This window comes from Vanessa cardui, chromosome 20 (assembly GCF_905220365.1).
Source record: "Vanessa cardui chromosome 20, ilVanCard2.1, whole genome shotgun sequence".
Taxonomy (NCBI): domain Eukaryota; kingdom Metazoa; phylum Arthropoda; class Insecta; order Lepidoptera; family Nymphalidae; genus Vanessa; species Vanessa cardui.
In genome coordinates this window covers 7,175,545-7,197,744 of record NC_061142.1, presented here as the reverse complement: position 1 = coordinate 7,197,744, position 22,200 = coordinate 7,175,545, and the positions used below count along the sequence as shown (strand labels likewise).

The following is a 22,200-nucleotide window of genomic DNA, read 5'->3' as shown; positions in this document are numbered from 1 at the left end:
CAACAATACACGCATGGACGATCAAAACTGTTTATTTAATCAATATTGCTCTTATGATGAGCCGAGATGGCCCAGTGATTAGACACGTGCATCTTAACCGATGGTTGCGGGTTCATACCCAGGCAAGCACCACTTAATTTCATGTGCTTAATTTGTATTTATAATTCATCTCTGCCACATGTGTATTCCACCAACCCGCATTGGAACAGCGTGGAGGAATATGTTCCAAACCTTCTCCTCGAAAGAGGAGGAGGCCTTAGCCCATCAGTTGGAAATTTACAGGCTGTTGTTGTTACCCTCTATTTGGTTAATTGATATTAATGATGTTATATATATATTTGGTAGAAAGTCTTTTCCTTCTTTTATTAGTTCGGTTTTGCATTGCATTTTTTTGTTTTAAATTCCGATTTAATGAAAACAATGACACGGGAAAACTACAATAATTTACAATTCAATAAAGTCGACCTTTTAACATTACCGTTCGCATATTAATTATGGATCAATGATTGCAATACATTGAAATATTTACAAATATTTATATTTTTTTAAATAACAGCTAAATTACAGTTAGTTTAACGAATTGTATCTGTTATTTATTAGCGTTCAATTAAATATCAGATAGTGAAGATACATGGGTAGCATCTATAATAATATATATGAAGTTTAAGAGTATATTTGCTATACTGTATGTGTATGTTGTAATGCTATGTACCACTACGCTAAGCTCACGTATACATCGATTAACAGACGAAACTGGAAGACAGTTTTTCTTGGCAGAGCAGAGCGAATGTTGGTTGATATTACCATCCTATATCACTTATCATCTTATGTGGCATCAGCCACAAATATATGTTGGTCAGTCCTAGGAGTCTGCGTGATTTAATGTCTTTAACGCTTTGAACGACAACGACTTCTATAGCAACTAGTAACTGATAATATTATTTGGTTTTAGTTTACGGGTTCTACAATCAATATGTAACGGAATGAATCCCCGTTATCTATACATATAATAAAATTGGAGAGTCTGTTTGTAATATTCAAATAGCACTTTTTTACTCAATGCATATGTATACACGGTACATATACCAAAATAACATTTTTTACAATTTTTGTCTGTCTGTCTGTTTGTTCCGGCTAATCTCTGAAACGGCTGGACCAATTTTAACGGGACTTTCACTAGCACATAAGTGATATAATTAGAAGTAACTTAAGCTACAATTTTTTTTTATATTCTAACGCGAACAAGGTCTCGGGCACAGCTAGTGTTTAAATATCTTTCTCTCTACATGCTCTTTCCACTTATCGTGCATGTTTTTTTTCCATTACTGTAACGCATTTTTTTATCCCTTCAAATCTTACGACGTTATTAAGTAGAGACATACAGACACGAAAATTCCATTTTCGTATATTTATATTTACAGACAGTCCAGTCAATTCCTTAAAAATGGTTATAGAGTGCATGGAGGATCAGAATTGACTGTCAGAGGTTATATCATTGTCAATTAAAAAGCGAAAAGGTGGTAACTTTTATATTTTTGTTTTTTTTATTTATAAAACTCAGTAGGTCAGAGCGTTTTTGGTTGTATTTTTTTTCTTACAATTATAATAAAATCTGCTTGAAAAGAATACCATGTTCAATTTATAGTAAAAATAAATAATGTATTAAATTCTTATCCTTTTAGATATGACGTTCATACTCACTTTTCAGACGAGAAAACAGCTCGTACAGATGTAAGCAAAAATTATGTTTTTTCATCTTTTCCTGTACACAATCGTTGACTTTCAAGTAACAAATAATTTTATTAACACATTCTTAGCCTATCATTGAAAAATTGCAATCTATTACTTTTATGTTAATTTTAAATTAAGTATATTAAACGCATATTTTTAGGGTTTCGTTACATGCTGAGGTTTTATTCAGTATCGTTCGGGTTTGTAGTTGCGTCGCACGCGAAATAAAGTCCTCTCAGAAAACGCCGTAGGCGTTTTTTTTTCTAAAATTTAAACATCGTGTGACGCACACAGTATTTATTACTTAATAATTTGTAATCTATCACTTTATATAATCCTGTTTTTTTTAATTTCTTGAAAAATGGCGCTCATAATGAGGCAATCAGTGAAACTTTATTTTTATCTAAACGATGAAATTGCTGGTATGTTGTGTATACGAACAAGTGAACCAAAGTGCTTACTGCCATTGTATAACATTTAATTTAAATTAGGGTAGAGGAATTAACCTTAATGATCATTTAACTATCTTTGTAATTTAAAAAAAAAACAAAATGAAGTAAAAACCAAAATAGATATTTAGAGGATCTTATAAGTTGTTTGTAAATTATAAAAAGCTCGTTCCGTTTCATGTTAATAAATATACATAGTGTTATGGTAAAAAAAAATTAAAGGATTCATCAAATTTTCAGATCCAAGAACTAAAGATTGGCCTTTAATAAGCTCTCCATTTCCCGGTCTATTACTACTTGGTATTTACTTATTGACGATACTAAAGTGGCTCCCTCAGTTCATGGAGAAAAGACCCGCCTATGATCTTCGGAAGCTAATAGCATTCTACAATGCCGTTCAAGTATACTGCTGTGTGTACGTCGTCTACCAGGTGAGCTTTCATCATCACCATCATCATCAGCCCGTTTTTATAGGCCTCTCCCAGTGCACGCCACTGTGGTCTTTCTCCGGCTACTCGCATCCAGCTCCTGCCTGCCACCTTACGTATATCGTCACTCCACCGTGCCTGAGAACGTCCTACACTACGTTTGCGAAACGCGGTCTCCACTCTAAAACACGTTTCCCCCAACGGTTGTCGGTTCTACCTGTATCTAAATAAAAACGAATCTGTTCATTCTATTTATGACTTTGAATTGAATTAAATGAACTTTCAATGAGAAGAAGAAAAATGTTTCCAAAATAAAGCCCAAACTAAATAAAAAATTAGAAATAAAGCGGTAATCCCAAACAATATGTGCCGCAGTTAATTAGTCTCAATATTACGATTTTTTTTTTATTCCTAATTTTCCAGAGTCTAAAGTTGGGATGGCTTAATGAATATAAATTAATATGCGAACGAGTGGATGACAGTCCGCTAGTTGTTGAATACGCGTGGAAAGTCTGCTACGCCTACTTTGTTATCAAACTGGTGGATCTTTTCGATACGGTAAGTTATGCTTTCGTTGTAAGACTGTCAAGTTAAATAAAATCATAATAATGTATGCTATGGACTGCCGTCCAATAGGCTGATTTAAAAACTGATAGTTCGCAGCCGAAATTGATGGTTATGTACCTACGTATAATTATAGATTCTGTGACCCGTTACTAAAAGGCCCAATATTAGATATATAAAGTTGGTTTTATATGTGAATTATGCCTTATTCCGTTTTTTATTTTATTAATAATGATAAACTTATGCCATTTTTACCACGAAATTTCATTAAGGACTAAATGCAGTTTAAATTTTACTCAAAATATACATGGTAGATTTTGCAGGCCAGATAATATAAACAATTAAGCCCCTGTTATAATGTATTTGAATAAACGACTATTTAAGACATCTCACATTTCACAACGATACCTTATATATAAAATAAAAAACGCAATGGGATTTCCCATTGGAAAGATTATACATAAATTTTAAGACATTTGTAAAGTGCGACTATGGCGCTGCTAGGTATTTTAAAAAAAACTATTCGTTTAATATCGCTTGAACAAAACCGTAGCATACTATTGCAAGCGTTGAGTTTCAAGTGTTGGATGCATACCTACACTTGCTTTTTGAAATATTGATCCGGACAGTAACGTTTTCACCACTTTAAACATTTACGAAAAGACAGTTTTGGTCTCATTATATTCAGTACAACTTAATTTATAATTCTACGATTTTCTTTTTCATTAATTCAGTTTAGTTTAATTTAAAAAATAAGACGATTATTTTAAGTCAAAAATATAGATATTTACATGCTTATAATGTACGCAATATTTAATTATAATAAAAATAAAAAAGTATCAAATCTAAACTATGTTTACATGGGAAAACGATATCGCTTTTAAAAACAAAACTTCAGATATATGTTGAAATAAGAATAGAAATTGTGTTTATGGGTTAATTTAATGAAATAATTAGTAAAATACGAACTACCTATGAACGTTATAATATATTGTTTAAGGTTTTCTTCGTCCTGAGGAAAAAACAAAACCAGGTGTCATTTTTGCACGTGTACCATCACTTCGGAATGGTAGCTGTAGCGTGGGGAATGGTGAAATGGGTACCAGGTTTGTGTTACTACTGTTTGTTTATGCGCATGCATAATGGTATGTTATTAGTTTATTGGCGTGTAATAATGAGTTACTTGAATGATTAATTCTGAGAAAACTGAATACGGTTAATATTTCGTTTGTACGTAGCAATTGCATTAACTTACTTATGAAAAACAATAAGATTTAGACATAGACGATACTACTCATTAATTTTTATTTTTATTCTGTGCTTGCTAAATTTAACATGAACGATGAAAATTCTAGCAATTTAGTATCAGTTCTTTCATTATAAAATATTTATGAGTCAAATGCCATATATTAATTGAAATTATGTAAGGAAGCGAAGAACCGTAATTAATTAATCTCATTAACACTACAAAATTAAGTTAATTTAAAATTAAATTTACATTTTTTTATTTTATATTTGCAAGTAGGTATAACATATTAAATAGTTATAGGTAAATTAAATACAAGTAGGTAAGTATATCTAATCACGGTTCCACCACTACGACTCTAATTTTTTCCTTTAATTCTCGATCACATAATATGAGAATAGCAATATCTTAGCCTATGCAATATTATAGCGGCGAGGACTTAAATCATCATTGAAAAGACCTAACGAACGTAACTTTTATTTCGGATGTGTCCCATATATTTCCGCAATCGAGCCTAGATGGTCTTAAAGGATAATGTTTAGTTTTACTCGATGGTGAAGGAAAACCAGACAAAATGTAGTGTCTAATTTCAATTAAATCCTGTGTAAGCAAATCGCATTGTAAAACAGCACAGCGTCGTGATATACTTCTTCTCAAAGTGAAAAGAGACCTTAACGTACCAGTAGAATATTTACATGTTGTTTCTTTACTTTAATGACCGCAAAAAATTGTCTTATTCTTTTTTCTTAGAATTACTTTTTCATTACATTTATTTTATTACATTCATTCATACATCATACAGAAAAAAAATAATAGTATGAAATGATGTATTCTATATTATAATTTATAATGTTATTGGTAATTATTATTCGCAGGTGGCCACTACACATTTCTGGTACCGCTAAATTCATTTGTACACATAATTATGTACAGCTACTATTTACTGACGACATGGGACGAGTCCTATAAGAAGTCTTTGTGGTGGAAGAAGCATGTGACGCAAGTTCAAATTGTAAGTCAACTTCCGATTCAGACTCTCACAAAGTTTTATAATTATATTTTATTGGCTCATATTTAACAAGAAATGTATTATTATGTCTTAATTAACTATTTTTCAAACACTCACACATAAGAGAGTTTTATTCAGCATAGAGCCTAATTGTGCAATTTTATAAAAAGATGCCTGTGTCTATTAAATAAAAAAAAAAACTCAAGCCTTTTTAATATGATTGTAATGGCGGAACTTCTTTTAAGTTTAACGTAAAATTAAAAACTATGAATTGCTTGAACCGGAGAATATATACATTCATTAATGTTCGTGTCAAATGAAGAAAAAATAACAATGAAGACATACACATGATATGAATGACCGTTTGTAATATTAGCAAATACGGCAAATATCTTGACAAAGATAAAATCGAAAACGCACACATGCCGCCATAAATACATTGAAAAATATTTTAAAAAAATGTTACGTACATAAAAACAGAAAGGAGTTTCGAAAATTAATTTATGCTTAAAATAAACATATAATGACGTATTGCGTGTTTAAACACAAATTTAATCGAAATATTTAATATTTTCAGTTGCAGTTCACTCTCATACTTTTGCACTTCGTCGCGGTTGTGTTTGCCACAGACTGTGATTTGCCACGTCAACCGGCATACATCCTCATTCCGCAAAACCTATTTATGGTGATTTTGTTCAGCGATTTCTACTACAGATCATATATCAAATCAAACAAGTCTACCAAAAAGGGATAAACTATAAACCTACTTTATATTGAAAACTAGTTTGTAATAAATTGAAATATATTTCATTTAGATTAAATACGTTTGTTGATTTCTAGTGTTAAGTTATAATCAGCAAATGTTTATAAGAAATCTAATTGTTAAAATAATAATTAAATAAAAACAAAATATTGCAGTGTTGAAAGCTTTATTACTTTATTTATCTCTGACATTTTCAGTAAAAATCTTTTTCATAAAGTACCGACTGACAGACGCTTTTAAGTGATGAAATTCTAAACATAAATGAAAAATTGTAAATATATACGCAAAACATTATATAAAAGAGCACTATAGAAGATTTAAGCTTAGGTATATAATTCTTAAGGCACAATATTATATCACCGACAAAGTCTTATAAATAAAATACGAAGACAAGAAAAATATAAATTTTGAAATATTACAACATAAATAAAAACCAATTTAATATCTATATAAATATACAAGTAAGGTTATACCTCATAAATATATTCTTAGAAATATAAGTTAATCAATGTTCAATGCGTCATTTGGATGACATAGAACAAACATATTGCGCAAAAACACTAGCCTAACTTAACAAAGAGATTCTGCTTCACGAGATCTATTACGTTGCTTTGACTGAACGCATCAATCACAGCCTTCGTTAAACAGAGACTACTAGTGGCGCCCTCTACTTCATCCTCGTCGTGCGCTTTATCATCAGCTGTGTATTCTTTTAAATTGCCTTTTATTATCTCGATGATATCACTGCTCGTTATTGTAGGAACAATTTGAATGCTGTTTGTGTGATTTTCTAATAAAAGTTTGAGATCAGCTTCGTCTACGTCGGAACTTTGAGGGTCGTCTCGCGTTCGCTGTCGCTTCACTCGACGCGCTTTACGCTTCTTATCCAGATACGTGTTCACGACAGACTCCAATTGCAAAAATAATACTGCTAGTGGTGTATCTGATATATCATCCTAAAAAAAAGAAATAATTATTAAACGATCCATTAATTAAGTATAAATATAAGAGATCGAAATTAATTAAATCTATTTTGAAATTAAATCCCAAATGAGCACGTGATGTTAAGTCGTCACCTCTATTCCGTCAACGCGCTGCCAACTTTGGGACCTATAATAATATTTTATGACCATTATACCTGCACTATCACTGACTTGCTTCACTTATTATTATTACACGAATATGACAACACAAAGTACTGAATTTATCCAAGTAGGTAGATTTACAAGTAGTTAATGATTAGATGCAGCGCAGCTTTGGGATAGTGTGAAATGAGCAGCAGCCCTAAGCGCCAGTAGCAAAAGGCCTCAAAATGCTAATGACAATAATAGAGCACGTATGTTAAGGTTCTGACCACTAATGAATCACTAATGAATCTTAGCAATAGCTGAGATGACAGTGGTTAGAACGCGTGCATCTTAACCGATGATTGCGGGTTCAAACCCAGGCAAGCACTACCGAATATTCATATCATATCTTCAATCCCTCTCGTTAAGGGAAGAGGAGGCCTTATCTCAGCAGTGGGAAATGTACAGGATGTTATTTTACTTTACTTAGTAATAAATTTGTAATGTAAGCAATAAAAGGACATGATTTAGACGTGCCTGGTTGTAAGGTTCAAGGCTCAAATAACAGCTCCTGCTATGAACCTTTAAGAGATAAATGCTGACAGGAAGCTTACGCGATATTAGTTAGCAACACGACTTGCACGTAGTACTACACCGGGAAATATATTAAACAAAATGTATCATGCAGCATACAAAACATAATACCATTTCAATAGTCTCTTTCTCTCGGCATTTTCTTTCGTAGTATTTAAAAGCGATTGTAATCTTCGAATCATAATACAAATGTATATACAATATGAGCGAATAAAACGAATGTTATTTGTGTAGCGTCTGCCAATTCGATGGTAATTTTGGCAATGTTAATAGATCATTATAATCCCCAGGTATGAGAGCGGTATAAGTATTATTAGCGTAGCCCTGACTCAACACGTCCATGACTCAATTTATAATTAATATGAATAATAGGACATGACAAGTTTTACGACGTGCAAGACTGCATGTCCTGTTTTATTGAGGAAATTGTTCAAGACACTTCATTGAAACATGTGTTATGATCAGCAAAAGATAAATAATTTTAAAGCGATATGCGATATAAAGGGTCATACGTTCATAGATTACATTTAAAATAAAACACACGTTTTTTCCGTGTTTTTACCTTTATGTTTTCATCTTATTTTACTAACTATAACTTGGTGGTAGCGCTTTGTGCAAGCCCGTCTGGGTAGGTACCACCTACTCATCAGTTATTCTACCGACAAATAACAGTACTCAGTATTGTTGTGTTACGGTTTGAAGGGTGAGTGAGCCAGTGTAACTACAGGCACAAGGGACATAACATTTTAGTTCCCAAGGTTGGTGGCACATTGACGATTTAAAGAATAGTTAATATTTCTTACAGCGTCTTTGTCTATGGGTGATAGTGACCACTTACCATCAGGTGGCCCATACGCTCGTTCGCCAACCTTTACCATAAAAAAAAAAAACTAATATTAATTTCAGACAGTATCTGTATTTCGTAGTGAATTGTTTAAATTAGCGATTTAATAAAATTTCTAGTTGCTTTACCAAATGACGCCGTTTAATGGCTTAAATGCGATATATACAATATATTGACCGGCTAGGGCTATTTTACCCTTTAACATAAGCTGTAAAATTAGCGATACTGAAATCTGTATCCATGCCATCACCACCAAGAAATGTAAAAAGTTTCAATATGAACCTGACGGGACAATAACATTTAAAAAATATATATATTACAATTTTAACGAAAACAAAACCAATGTGTCAAATGTATTAAATTGGGATCTGAATTTTGTTAAATTTTACTTGCAATCTTGTTGAAAAAAAAAAAATCTTGAAGGGGTAAAATTTGAACAAAACAAAATAAAAATTAGATTATATTTTAAAGCTAAACACATATAATAATATATCGAAAAGTAATTTCAGAAAAAGTTTACAAAAATATTGTAATTTATTAAGGTTTATTATTGTTATTGAAGTTTTGTCACTCCAGCTAGATATATAGCTATGAATTAAAAATATATATTAAAAGTTGCTTACCTCATTAGGATTGACCAATAGTTTGGCAGTATCTTGAGGAAGATCCTTACATATTTGAGCTACAAATATTTTAATTAGTGCTTCTGATACATGTGTTGAGCTGTCTTTTTCCTATAAATAATAAATGAAATCTAATAAGATAATTACATTCTATATAATATATTTAATTTGAATGTAATCCAAATATTTTCAAGAAAATAAATATGATTCTTATCGGTACATGGTATTATAATAATTTAAAATATATTTACATGTGGCAACCAAATATTGAAGGTAATATTTAAAGGATCAATGTTTTGCACATAGTGCCACCAGCCCCTGGGCACAAACAGGGCATCCCCCGCTGACAGTTCAACCATGCGTGCCCCAGTTAAGCCTGAAATATTATTATTGAGTTTTTTAACTACATAGTCATACAATTTTACTTATAATGACAATAAAAACTATATTAAAGTTAGCAAATTACCATTAAAAACATCCAAATTACTTGGACAGTAGAAATTTAATTCACTGTAAACACTAGACTCTTCATATGGTACCCTTGTGGGTTTAAGACCACCAGTTTCTGGAGGAAATAAAATCCACCTCTTCCTGAAACATGCAATGAACCTGAATGCCTACAATACCTTAATGCTCATTGAGTATGGCTCAATAAACAACATAGCACTAGTATAGTCACAAAATTAAAATTATGTTTTTAATAAAAATACATACTTTCCATGTACTTGTGCAACAATGTTATAGCCATAGGTGTCTTGGTGAGCAGGAGTGTGAGCACCCTTGCTCCCGACCCAGAGGGTTGTCTCAGAAGCTCCTTTATCGGGGTATCCAAACTGTTTCCAAGATATTTCCTAAATATAAATGAAAAAATACTGTTATCTTGTACAATTACTTGTACTCCTTATCAGTTAATGATAATTGTTTTAATTTTACCTTACATAGTTCACTTTCTCCACTAAACCACTGGTGAAGGTGTTTGTAGTCAAAGTACATCCACTCATCGCTGTTCATAGAATTTTCAACAAAATTCTTAAATGTCATATTTCTTATCTTACAGCATCTCTCCCAACAAGGTTCGTCACTGACAACATTCTTTCTCAAGCAACGAAATGGTATTTCCTTATTGCCGAATATTGATATCCATTTCTCTAGACTCCAACCACACATTGGCCAATCATTAACGAATTTTCGAAATACTATAGGTGTACAACTTTTTACAGTCAAATTACGGATTAAATCTTCGTCCAGCGAAACCATATTTGTTTTCAATTTTTTTTTCTATTTTTATACAATTTAAATCCAATAAAAATAAATAAACCTATATCAACACTTACAACGATACAAGAGTCGCATCCCGTACGACATTCCAAACCGCATATGCAATAAAATATTTACTGCATTAGTTTCGCTCATCCAAACTGTAGGTACATAATGTACATATTAAGAATGTTGTTTGTTGCGTTTAAAATACTTGTAATAGAATTAATACTTAAGAACTATATTAAGTGCATAGAATTTTTAGTCATTATAAGATTCCGTATGGTCAATATTTTGTAATAAAATATTTTGAATCATACATAATAAAAGTACTATTTGAAAAATACGAATTTATTTTCTCATACCCAATAGCCAATAGTATTATCTTTCAATCTGTGACAGCTGATACTCATGTCATACGGTCTATCAAATGTTGACAACATTACACTTAATAAAAAATCTAAATTACGCATGCAGCAAATTTATTTGAAAAGATGTCTATTAAAGTAAATAAAAAAACAAGAAAACAGTTTTATTTTATATTCCATCAATTCAATTAAATATAAACAATTATTAAAGTTTTTTCAATTTCCAATTTACTTTTTATTGTATGTTTTACAATATTATTTGCCTAAATACTCGGATTACAAAACACTACAAATAGACTCAGAGTGCGCGGATTAAACATTGTGTCACTAATAAATTAATAATTTAAAATTTTGCGTGATTCGCGCCCTACGACAGTGTAGATGCCTACATCTGCCAAGGTAATAAAAAAAATCGATTAAATTTTTATTTCATTTTCATTTACCAGAACACTGTTAGTTTTAATCTATAAGTAGGTATATATATTAAATTAATAAAATATAAGTATATTTATATAATATAGATGGAATATATAATTAGGTTCGAGTGTGACACTATAATGTCTTTTGTATAAATGCTTTTAGTATTATTATTGACGTAAGTATCCAACTATGGATACAATGTCTTTATCCAGTCCTAGTGGTACCTGTTAGCATTTGCCATCAAGCTCTTATATGCGAATTCACCTGACTATTTTATAAAAAAATCTCAATAATAGGCAAGAAAATTTAAGAAGCTTTCATCTAACATAAGTTTAAGTTAATAATAATTTTCAAAATAAAATCAATTTTTTTTTTATTCAAAAAAACTTTATAATAAACCATAATCGAATCGACAATATTTCAAATCTACCACTGTTTTGAAAATCGATTTTAGGAATCGCCTTAACTCCTATTCCTCACCTCAAATCGACATCCCTACAAGGAAAAGCGTCATAGCATAGGTAATTGAATGGACTTGTTGTTATTGGTGATTGGTAAAATAAGTCGTAATTAATACTGAATACTCTTCGGTGATTGACTTCAATTTAAACAAACAATTTTTAAATAAATATTTAATAAAATAAAATATTTTAATTAATTTTTAATAATATAAAACATGTAAACTTAAATAATATTTTTTTCTTAAGATAAAGACATACAAAATGAAAATTTTATTAAATATAACAAATTAAGTTTTGCAGTTTTGACTTTTGACCTTTTGGCCATGAATATAGACATTTCAAGTTCAAAGTGAATGTAAACAATATTTGATTAATTTTAAATAATGGCGTTAGATGTGAAATCGTCATTTTTTACTACTGAAACGGAAGATATTGGGCCAGGGAAACTAGACAGTATCTCCGAAGAATACCTTGAAATCGTAGATGAAGTCAATGATTCGCTTCGTGAATTTACTTTACCAGCCGCTGTTAAATGCGTTTACAATCCCACTGTATACGCCAGACAAACTTTTGAAATGTATGTTCGAAAATATTGTAACACAAAAAAAACTATCATGTATTTTGGCATGAATCCAGGTCCATGGGGTATGTCCCAAACTGGTGTTGGTATTTTTTTTTTTTATATATGATTTTTGTTTTTTATACGTTTTAAACTGTCTAATTACTTATTATTTTTTTATTTACATAGGTGCCTTTCGGTGAAATTTCATCAGTACGAGATTGGTTAGGAATAGAGGGTCCTGTAAGCAAGCCATGTAATGAAATTAGAGAACGTCCTGTCAATGGCTTTGCATGTACTCGGACTGAAGTAAGCTATTTTAAATATTACATTATCAAGGTTTAATTTCTATGAACTTTTAATTCTTTTAATTAATTTACAACTTACAGATAAGTGGAAAAAGGTTTTGGGGACTACTTAAAAATATTTGTGGAACACCAGAAATTTTTTTTGAAACAAGTTTTGTCTATAACTATATTAATCAACAATGGATGAAAAGCAACGGGTGCAACCTTACACCAGGAGATTTTAAGGTTTCAGCTTTATTTCAATATTATGAATATATTATGAATCATTAAGCAATTGTATTAATATTTTAGGTATCAGAAATGGAAGCTCTCTATAATATTTGTGATCCTATTTTCGTCAAAGTATTGAAACTGTATGAAGTGGAAATTGTTGTAGCAATAGGAAAATTCTGTGAAACTAGAGCACAAAAAGCTTTAAAAAAATATATGCCATGTAATAATATCAAGGTAAATATACATTTTGTAAGGTAGATTATGGTAAACATAATTTAAAACATAATGCATGTCAATACATATTTTTTTCAGATACTTTATTTATCACATCCAAGTCCTAGAACTGTGAACAATAATAATTGGGATCAAAAAGCACTGGAACAACTAAAAGCTCATGATCTTTTAAAATATTACAAAAAGTAGATTAATCAATAAAAAAAAAAACTAAATATATAATTCCATTGATCTCTTATGTAAGCACACTACAAATAGTTGTAGGTTTTATATTATATTTTTTCATTAAAATGTTTTTGTAAAATTTCAGTGTTATTCTACATTGTTAATTACCCTGTGGTTTATTCAGAGCATGATAAGAATAACAGACAAATCTGTTCAGAACAATTTACACAAAATTTAGAATAGATTGAACATTTTCTGTCTAAACCTTATAGATCTTTTTTTTGTTGTGTTTTGACTTTTTAACTAAATAATTATTGGATATACCGACATATATACATATTATGTTGAGTTTACCTTTATACATGACACTTTTCAGTTGTTTTAAACCTATGTAAGCATTGTGTGTTTGTACTATACTGGATGACATGGTACATTTCTAGCTCGCATTGGCCACGAAACGTACTCATAATGCACGCGCGCTCAACTTGTCAGGACTTACACTAAAGACCAAGCCAAAAATACACATCATCCGCGCAACACCCTTACACCAAAAAGGTCTTCAACTGTTAAAATTAATTTATAGTGATATAATATGAATAGCTCTGCTGATATATCGATACCGGCCTAGCGATACAAGTCTAGAAACTCATTACGCACAAATCAGCCCCGACCCCCAACCAAGCGATGTTATGTGACCTAGTCTAGTAGTACATCGTTACATAGATCGCAACATACTATCAGACCCGAAACGGCCTTTTTACTATCGTAAATAAAAAAGAGCAGGCGTCTGTCTCGTTCAATTGGAATACGTAAAAAAAAAGTATACTTAATAACTGGTTTAGAATTTTTATTTAACAATTAATCGATAACAATAAAAGATTGAGTAAAAAATTAGCAGTGACATATCCTGAGCGGTGGCTATTCGCATGTGCACTTAGCATAGCTCAAAACTTCGATCATTTTTTTTTAAAGAATTCCTTGTTGAACTCAAAGCCCAATAGCCCATTACTAAGACGGCACTGGTGCACACTGGTGCCAGTCATACTTGCTTAATTGTTCCCCAAAAAGCAATGTGAAAGTATCAATTAAATTATAAATCTATTATAATCATATAAGTAAATCATTTGTTACATTTCAGATATTAGGAATTATCAGTGGGTAACATTATTACTCCCAACCATTTCCTTTACCTTATCAAATTGACAAAATATTTGATTTTAGTCGTACGGTAATGACTTCTTTCTCGAATAACGCCTGAATCAGCGCAGAACTTTTATTAACATTTATTTAAATATTTCATTATTCAAGTAAATTACTGACCAGTTATTCTATTCAGTATGGAAGTTGGAAAGAGGACCATCGAAAAATCAAATAACTGCATCCGTGAAACAAAAGATTCTTGCGCCAGATAAGAGAGATTCAGAATTTGCGCTATGAATTCGTGAGGCGCTTAAATTACTTCATAACTCTTAAGTGAGCATAATAAGCAAAAGACCAAGAAGCCTTATAAATGACGAATAAATACAAAACATGTCTTGGTTAAATCGTAAACGAAAGACATAATAATATTCCTTGATAATTCAAATATATGTATTTGTAAATGTCTGTTACGAAAGCACTACTAATTTTTGACTGGACCTTCTGACACAAAACTGAGATAAAAATGGTTTCAAGCTGAAAAGAGAAATCTGGAGTTTACTTTGTCCAACCTAACTTCCATTTTAATTCGGAAAACGCAATTAATTTCTGTTTCGCTATGTTAGTGTTTTAAAATACTTTCCATTTGTAATTATTGTTAAAAAACAAAATTATATCAATTATGTACCTAGCAGTGGCCCTTTTTTATATTTCTTTACCATTTTTCATAGTTATTATATTTGCATGTTCCCTATTTAATTATTTCATATGGCTCTTAAGTTAGGAAAATATGTTACAAAAATGAACTCAAATTTTGTACATAGGTCAAATGTACAAAATTTGAGTTCATTTATTATATTTTATGACGTATTTTTTTATTTCATTTAATATTATAAATAACTTTTATTTATGCCAAGCGGACACATTACTTCGATATTTTTGTAATACTAGCACGCCGTGTATGCCAACTGGCAAGACGAAGCGTTCAAACTTCAAGTGCCAATTGTCACTTGACACTTGACACTTGACAGAGCAATGCCGTGATTTCAAATTCAATGTTTTATGAGTTAGTTTAAATTTATAGAGCTAAATGTCATTTTAGGCTAATACCTTAAAATTAAATACAGTTCATTTAGTTATACAAAGTGTGACAATGAGTAATGCTGATACAAATATAAATAACTTTATGAAAAGAGCTCTTGAACTAGCTTCAGAAGCACTAGCGGCCCAGGAAGTTCCTGTAGGTTGTGTATTCACTTATGACGGAACCATAGTTGCTGAATCTAGAAATAGTGTAAATATAACCCACAATCCGACACGGCATGCAGAAATTAATTGCATAGATTTTCTGTTAGATTACTGTAAAACCAATAACATTAATTATGAAAATTACTTTAAAGATATAGTCGTTTTTGTCACTGTTGAACCATGTATCATGTGTGCTGCAGCTCTTAATAATTTGAAGGTTAAAGAAGTTATATATGGTTGTGCAAATGATAGATTTGGTGGTAAGACTGTGTTGAATGTAAGTGAATTTTACAATCACAATTACATTTTAAGGGGAAATTTATTGGCTGATGAGGCTATGGCGTTATTAAAACAATTTTATAAAGGTACCAATCCTAATGCACCAGAATCTAAAGTTAAAAAAGCCAAACAATAATTTCTCATAATTGTCATTTTACTATGTATTATATTATAAAATAAGAATAATATTATTTTGTAAGAATCATTTTTATATAGTTGTGCATAAAACATTAAATTCAAAATAAAAGTAATTATGTAGTATTCTTTTTTTTATGTATTCTTATACATAATTAAGTTAATATATTATAATAGCAATTAAAATTTATAAATAAGGCCAGCTTTCAAAGAAATCATGAAACATTTTATGAAAAGAAAATAAGGTTATGACTTAGTTAAGTATTTATTTTAAATTTACAAATAGTTAAACTTAATAAAAGCATGCAGGTAATATTTACATTTCAATGATACATATTTATTTATATTCTACTTATAGTGTCTCTTTCCTAACACAGTTTTAAATGTTTAAAGTCATCTTACTGACATACTGTAAACTTTATTAAATAATTATGCATCATATTTATAATTTTGCATGTATGTAATATAAATATATTATTAAGCCAAAGTTGTTTCCTAATTTAAAAAAAAATTGAATAACTTTTACTAGTCAACAAAAATCATCCAGATTATAAATAATTTTGAACAGAAAATAGGGTAATAAATGGAAAGGTTTGCATTGGAACAATATTTCACTAATCACAACAAATAACCATTTTCACTGCTTTTTATTATCTACCTTTATAAATATTGGTTAACTATTTCTATATATTATGTTCAATGTAAACTAGACTAAATATATTTTTGCAACATATAAAAGCAATAATTATTATATGAAATTATCACACATAATAAAAAAAAATTAATATGCACCTGGTGGTAAGGCTTTGTGCAAGCTTATCTGGATAACTACCTACTCATCTCATATGCTGTCATTAGTACTCTGTACTGTTTATGGGTCAGCAACTCGGTGTGATTACAATAGGTACCAATGTTAACAGGAGAACAGCACCTTCTTAATTAAAATAATCTTTGAAATTGAGTTTGTGCTTGCATATAAAGAGTAAATATTAGGTATAGTTTTATTATGATTTATCAGTAGAATTTATAATTAACAACTATGGGTAAGAATATTAATCATGTTAAAAATACATTAAACACCTAAACATAAATTATTTACTCGGTCAGACTAACTTGCTATCTTAAACTGGTACTTGACACAATTAACTTATCACTTGTTAAACGCAATAACAATTTTAGACCAAATTACAACTGTACTGTTACATTTTTAATATAATTACACTGTATAAATATAAAAGTGAGATCCAGATCTTGATTAGAAATATTTTTACAGAATTTAAGAAATAAAAATATATTGTATGAGAAATCATTAAATAAATTGTGTAATTTAGCTTCATTATGTAGTATCTTTATTGTTTACTAAAAGTGTAAATATATTTTTGTGATATTTATTTTATAAGTTTATTTTGCTATTAAATTTGTTATTTTGATCTAAACATTTTATCACATTTAGTATGACATTAGTAATATGTTGCAAAATTAAAAAAATATCATTCCAGACACATTGCCTTAAATATTTTCCAAGTATTATCACCAATCAGATAACCTACCACACAAATATCTACATGGCTATCACAGAGGATCCGTTAAACCTAAGATGAGATCTCACAGTTACATTATAACAGTCTTAAAATTATTACATGAATCAGAATACCTTTATAAAAACATACAACAGAGGCAAGAGAACAATCATATGTCTTGTTGTATATTAAAAATATACTGCAACTTCTCAAACCACTAAAATAATAAAGACAAATTAACAATATATGACTTCAGATTGATGGCTGAGAGCTTGAAAGATATTTGATATGCATTATGGATTGACAAAAATATTTGTTTTTAATGTTGACGAATCTGTTATCACAACTTAAACAGTAAAATGAAAGTGATTAAGTGGAATAATGCTGAAATTATAAAATAATATACATTAATCAAGAACTGTTTGTAGTGCACAATATAGTACAGCTATTAGAATACCATATGGAATATATAAATCTTTATTCCTTCTTTGAGCTAAGGCTATAAACGTAAGACTAAAACATATATTACTTTGTCCGTCTTTAAAAGTTTATATACTGTTCACTTAAGTTTTAATCACTTGGACTATGAAATCCATTGACAAGAGGTGGAGTTGGTTGTACACCGTTGGTGACATGATGCTCTCCATTAACAATGTGGTTTTCATTAACTGCAACATCACCATTTACCAAAACAGGTTCATGTTCAGGGCTTGAACTGCAACTTGAACTGCTACAACTATCAGAAGTGGAAGAGCTATCACTTTCTGAATCTTCACTTGAGCCCTGATTTCTTTGTCTTAAATGGCTATTTTCTAATAATAATTTTTCATTAGCCAGCTGCAGCTCGCGAATTTGCTCATCTTGCTCCTTTAATCTCTGCATTACATCATAAACTGAGGGCTCATCTATTGAACCAGACATGACAGATGTACCTGAAGTATCCCGGTCAGTCAGCATGCTATCTTTATCCGTGATTGAGACTTCTTTGTCTGCTACTGACACATCTTTGTCTCCGTCCGTGTCTTTTACTTTACTTCTCTCATTCCTCTTTATGAGATTATCATATTTAGCCTCAAGTAGAAGATATTCTTGAACAAGTTCATTTTTAGACATGTTTGATAATCGTTCACTTTGCGCGTCTTCGTAAACACTAGAAAATTCCTTTGTTAAATATTCTTCCTCGTCTTCTGGAAGTGAAAAAAAGTAGTTTTCTTCCGAATCAACACTAAAGCTAGAATCTCTGGTTCGAGCTGACGGAGTTCTGAATAAGTTGAAATTATTTTCTGGTTCTGGTTTATGAATTTCCATTAAAAATTGATTATTATTAAAAGGTGCCTGGGTTTTAGATAAAACGATTTTTCGAAATCGATTGTTTCTCTTACTATTGTCGACCATCCTTCTTTCCTGCCAAGGCATTTTTAAAAATGGTTTAATAATTTTTCGTTTGGTTTTCCCGCGTCTTCTCTTTTTTTTTACACTTCCATCTAGTTTGAGATTTGGCACTTCTAATATAGATGGCGCTTCTACCAACACAAGAGGACTCGTTGCTTCGCCATCTTTTATTTCTGATATGTTTTTAACATCCATTTTTGCAAAACAACAGATTTACAAGTCACTATATTTTAATAACACCAATTTACTCGCACAATGATTAACACAAATACTTCACTAACCCAAAAGTAACTTTAATAATGATCCTTTTCTATTCACAAAATTCTCAACTAGACACAACATCTCTAGCTTCGCCATATTCATTTTATATCGCGGCTATTGCTATTTGACTCCTTTTAACTTAACTTCAAGCAGTGTTACCCGTACTGTTACTGTTTTGCAAACTATTAATATACATTTATTTTATTATTATATTTCATTAAAGGATAAAATTATATATTTTTGTAATGTGCAGTAGGACATTATGTTAAGATAGGATGTTCATATTCAAATTTAACTTAAAACATGACGTGTACAACTTGAAAATCATTGAAAGCCCGCTCATATTGAATTGAGTATTGGACATTAATATTTGGGAGTTACGCATATAATATCATATTTTTCTTTTAAACATCAAGGAAATGTATTAAATACTTTCGTTAATTAATTAACTCACTGAATATCTCCCTTTAGTTGTAGTACTAGATAGATTGAACGTAAACATAATTCAAATTAAAGAACAAATTTCTTTTATTCCATAATTATATGAAAATCAATTCGAGAACGAGATTATTCAATTAATATAACTTTTGTCTTTATAATGTCAAATACATAAAAAAACATTAATCAATTATTGTTAAAAATAGATAAGATATTATTTGTTATTATTATTATTATTATTGTCAGATATAGTATATTCTAAAAAATTGAGCCAATACATATACTGAAAGACCCTGTGTTTGGTTCCTATATAAAGAATTCGTATGTCTCAGAAAAAAATAACTAACCAACTAAATCGTTTATTTCAATGAATGTGAACGTGAGCCTCGAACTTCTTGATGCGTTTTTCAAATAAAGACGATCTAGCTAGGGTTAGAGCCTCACTGAAGCTCTAAACTCGAAATATTATCTAAACAATATAATATAAACAATTTGGTTGTATTAACAGTAATTTTTTTTATCATGTAGTCAGTTTTATTGAACAATAAATACTAAAAATGGTACTGTCCCAAAAATATTTCAAAAATTATTGCATTGTTTGCGTTATTGAAGGTTTTGACCATAAAGCCTAACAAAATAATCTCACATTTTTTAAATGACATAAATGGTTAACACTGCTACAATTTGAAACGCTCAATGAATATTGAATACACAACTGACACTTAACTGACAAATGACAGTTTGAGTAACTATTAATTGTTATGCTTATGACAAAAGTGTTCACTTGTTCAGATTTCAGTGATTATAAGTAAAAAATAATATGTAAGAATTAAACCTGCAAAATATTTTCATTCATATAATACTTTTACTATTCGATAAAGATATAATTAAGTTTTGGTCTACAGATAGTTAACTTTTTACTTTTAACTTTCAACAATATTTATCCCTTGAATTTTTTTCTAAAAACATTTTCGTGTATCTTTAAATATGGCTGATGATATAGTGTTTGAGTTATTACATTCAGAAATTATTAACTACGCTTTAGAACCTTCAAAAAATTCGAATAGTAGTAAGGTAAGTTGAGATAAATATTAATATTACTAATGAATATTAATTTTGTATTTTTCCTTCATATATCTTTTCAAATACAAATACGAACACAAAATAATACAAATAGTGAATTTAATGCACATTTGACAAATATGTTTCAGGAGGTTGATTTGTCTGTAGTCGAATACATTGGATTTGCAGCTGGTTATAAAATAATGGAAAGGCTGACAAGAGAATGGCCGAGGTTCAAAGATGAATTGGACACAATGAAGTTCATATGTACAGATTTTTGGACGTGCATTTATAAAAAACAGATTGACAATTTAAGAACAAATCACCAAGGGGTGTATGTCCTACAAGATAATGCTTTTAGATTTCTTACCAATTTCTCAAATGGACATCAATATTTGGAATATGCACCTAGGGTAAAAAAATCTTTAGTATTTTAATGCAGATAATATATACCTAGTATAGTTAAGTAATTTATGTAAAATATCAATTTATATAATTATTTATATTAAAATCTTCTTTATTCATTTTGTAAATAATACCGTCTGTATACATTTTGGTTAAACTCTAAATTTTGTAGAAAAATATTAGTTATTTAAAGACTAATTTATATATTATACCATATCTAATAAATATATTTGTTACTTATAAACATGTAAAATAGTATAAATACAAAGAAATGTTTAATTTTTTTCTAATTTTTTACAGTATGTGGCATACACATGTGGCTTGATAAGAGGGGGTCTGGCTAATCTCTGCATTAACAGCATTGTGACCGCTGAAGTACAATCAATGCCATCTTGTAAATTTCATATACATGTCCAAAGAACTTAAACAGACTAATAAAACACTCTAAATATACTAGTGTTATTAAAATAATTTATAGTTTAATTAGAATTGTTTATTGTATTAATTCAATCAAATCAAATTAGACAACATAATTTTGTATGTAATAATGTATACTATTAATATTTTTTGTAATTAAACTATATTCCTTTCCGATACTGAGATAAGAATCCAATTGGACATTGTAATAAAATATTAACATGTAGGATCTTTCCAAGACGATGGTTTTGCATTATCATAAATGCAAGCCAGTGTCATCAATACGCCAAGATAACACAGAACCACAGTTGTTCCATACAGGATCCTGTCAGATAAACCACCTTTTAGCCAAATTGGTTTTCCATTTTCACACTGCAATACGAAGAAAATATATTTAAATTGTAAATAAAATAAAATGTTAAAAAACTACTTTTTTTATTTTTTGCTGTACAATGTTTGTTTTTATGAATAATATAATAAAAGTCAAGCTAGAAACCTGGCAATTACAACAAACCAGATAATTTTTATCATCTTCAATTTTTTATCTTCTGTTTATCACAAAAAACAAATACAATATATTATAAAATTAACATAAATTATACC

General features: G+C 29.9%; 6 protein-coding genes across 6 annotated transcripts; 4 read left to right on the top strand and 2 right to left on the bottom strand.

The window, feature by feature from the left end:
* The first annotated feature begins 1,790 nt into the window (after positions 1-1,790).
* On the top strand, positions 1,791-6,347 carry LOC124538440 (elongation of very long chain fatty acids protein-like). Its single transcript, XM_047115508.1, has 6 exons — positions 1,791-2,153; positions 2,421-2,611; positions 3,032-3,166; positions 4,173-4,278; positions 5,294-5,430; positions 6,005-6,347. The coding sequence occupies exons 1-6, from the start codon at positions 2,093-2,095 to the stop codon at positions 6,179-6,181; spliced, it is 807 nt and encodes a 268-aa protein (XP_046971464.1). The 5' UTR covers positions 1,791-2,092; the 3' UTR covers positions 6,182-6,347.
* Positions 6,342-10,991, bottom strand: LOC124538439 (HSPB1-associated protein 1). Its single transcript, XM_047115507.1, has 6 exons — positions 10,252-10,991; positions 10,033-10,169; positions 9,785-9,909; positions 9,570-9,694; positions 9,319-9,429; positions 6,342-7,146 (listed from the first exon to the last, which is right to left on the bottom strand). Exons 1-6 carry the CDS (start codon positions 10,573-10,575, stop codon positions 6,751-6,753), a joined length of 1,218 nt encoding a protein of 405 aa, XP_046971463.1. The 5' UTR covers positions 10,576-10,991; the 3' UTR covers positions 6,342-6,750.
* Positions 10,992-11,890: 899 nt separating this feature from the next.
* Positions 11,891-13,446, top strand: LOC124538606 (single-strand selective monofunctional uracil DNA glycosylase). Its single transcript, XM_047115720.1, has 5 exons — positions 11,891-12,486; positions 12,573-12,692; positions 12,773-12,916; positions 12,983-13,138; positions 13,217-13,446. The coding sequence occupies exons 1-5, from the start codon at positions 12,208-12,210 to the stop codon at positions 13,325-13,327; spliced, it is 810 nt and encodes a 269-aa protein (XP_046971676.1). The 5' UTR covers positions 11,891-12,207; the 3' UTR covers positions 13,328-13,446.
* Positions 13,447-15,424: 1,978 nt separating this feature from the next.
* On the top strand, positions 15,425-16,384 carry LOC124538311 (tRNA-specific adenosine deaminase 2). Its single transcript, XM_047115339.1, has one exon. The coding sequence runs from the start codon at positions 15,594-15,596 to the stop codon at positions 16,101-16,103; it is 510 nt and encodes a 169-aa protein (XP_046971295.1). The 5' UTR covers positions 15,425-15,593; the 3' UTR covers positions 16,104-16,384.
* A 705-nt stretch (positions 16,385-17,089) lies between these two features.
* On the bottom strand, positions 17,090-19,431 carry LOC124538309 (protein HEXIM1). The gene has a single exon (XM_047115338.1). It carries the CDS (start codon positions 19,207-19,209, stop codon positions 18,193-18,195), a length of 1,017 nt encoding a protein of 338 aa, XP_046971294.1. The 5' UTR covers positions 19,210-19,431; the 3' UTR covers positions 17,090-18,192.
* Positions 19,432-20,460: 1,029 nt separating this feature from the next.
* On the top strand, positions 20,461-22,026 carry LOC124538247 (trafficking protein particle complex subunit 6b). Its single transcript, XM_047115238.1, has 3 exons — positions 20,461-20,787; positions 20,925-21,188; positions 21,481-22,026. Exons 1-3 carry the CDS (start codon positions 20,701-20,703, stop codon positions 21,604-21,606), a joined length of 477 nt encoding a protein of 158 aa, XP_046971194.1. The 5' UTR covers positions 20,461-20,700; the 3' UTR covers positions 21,607-22,026.
* Positions 22,027-22,200: the final 174 nt, after the last annotated feature.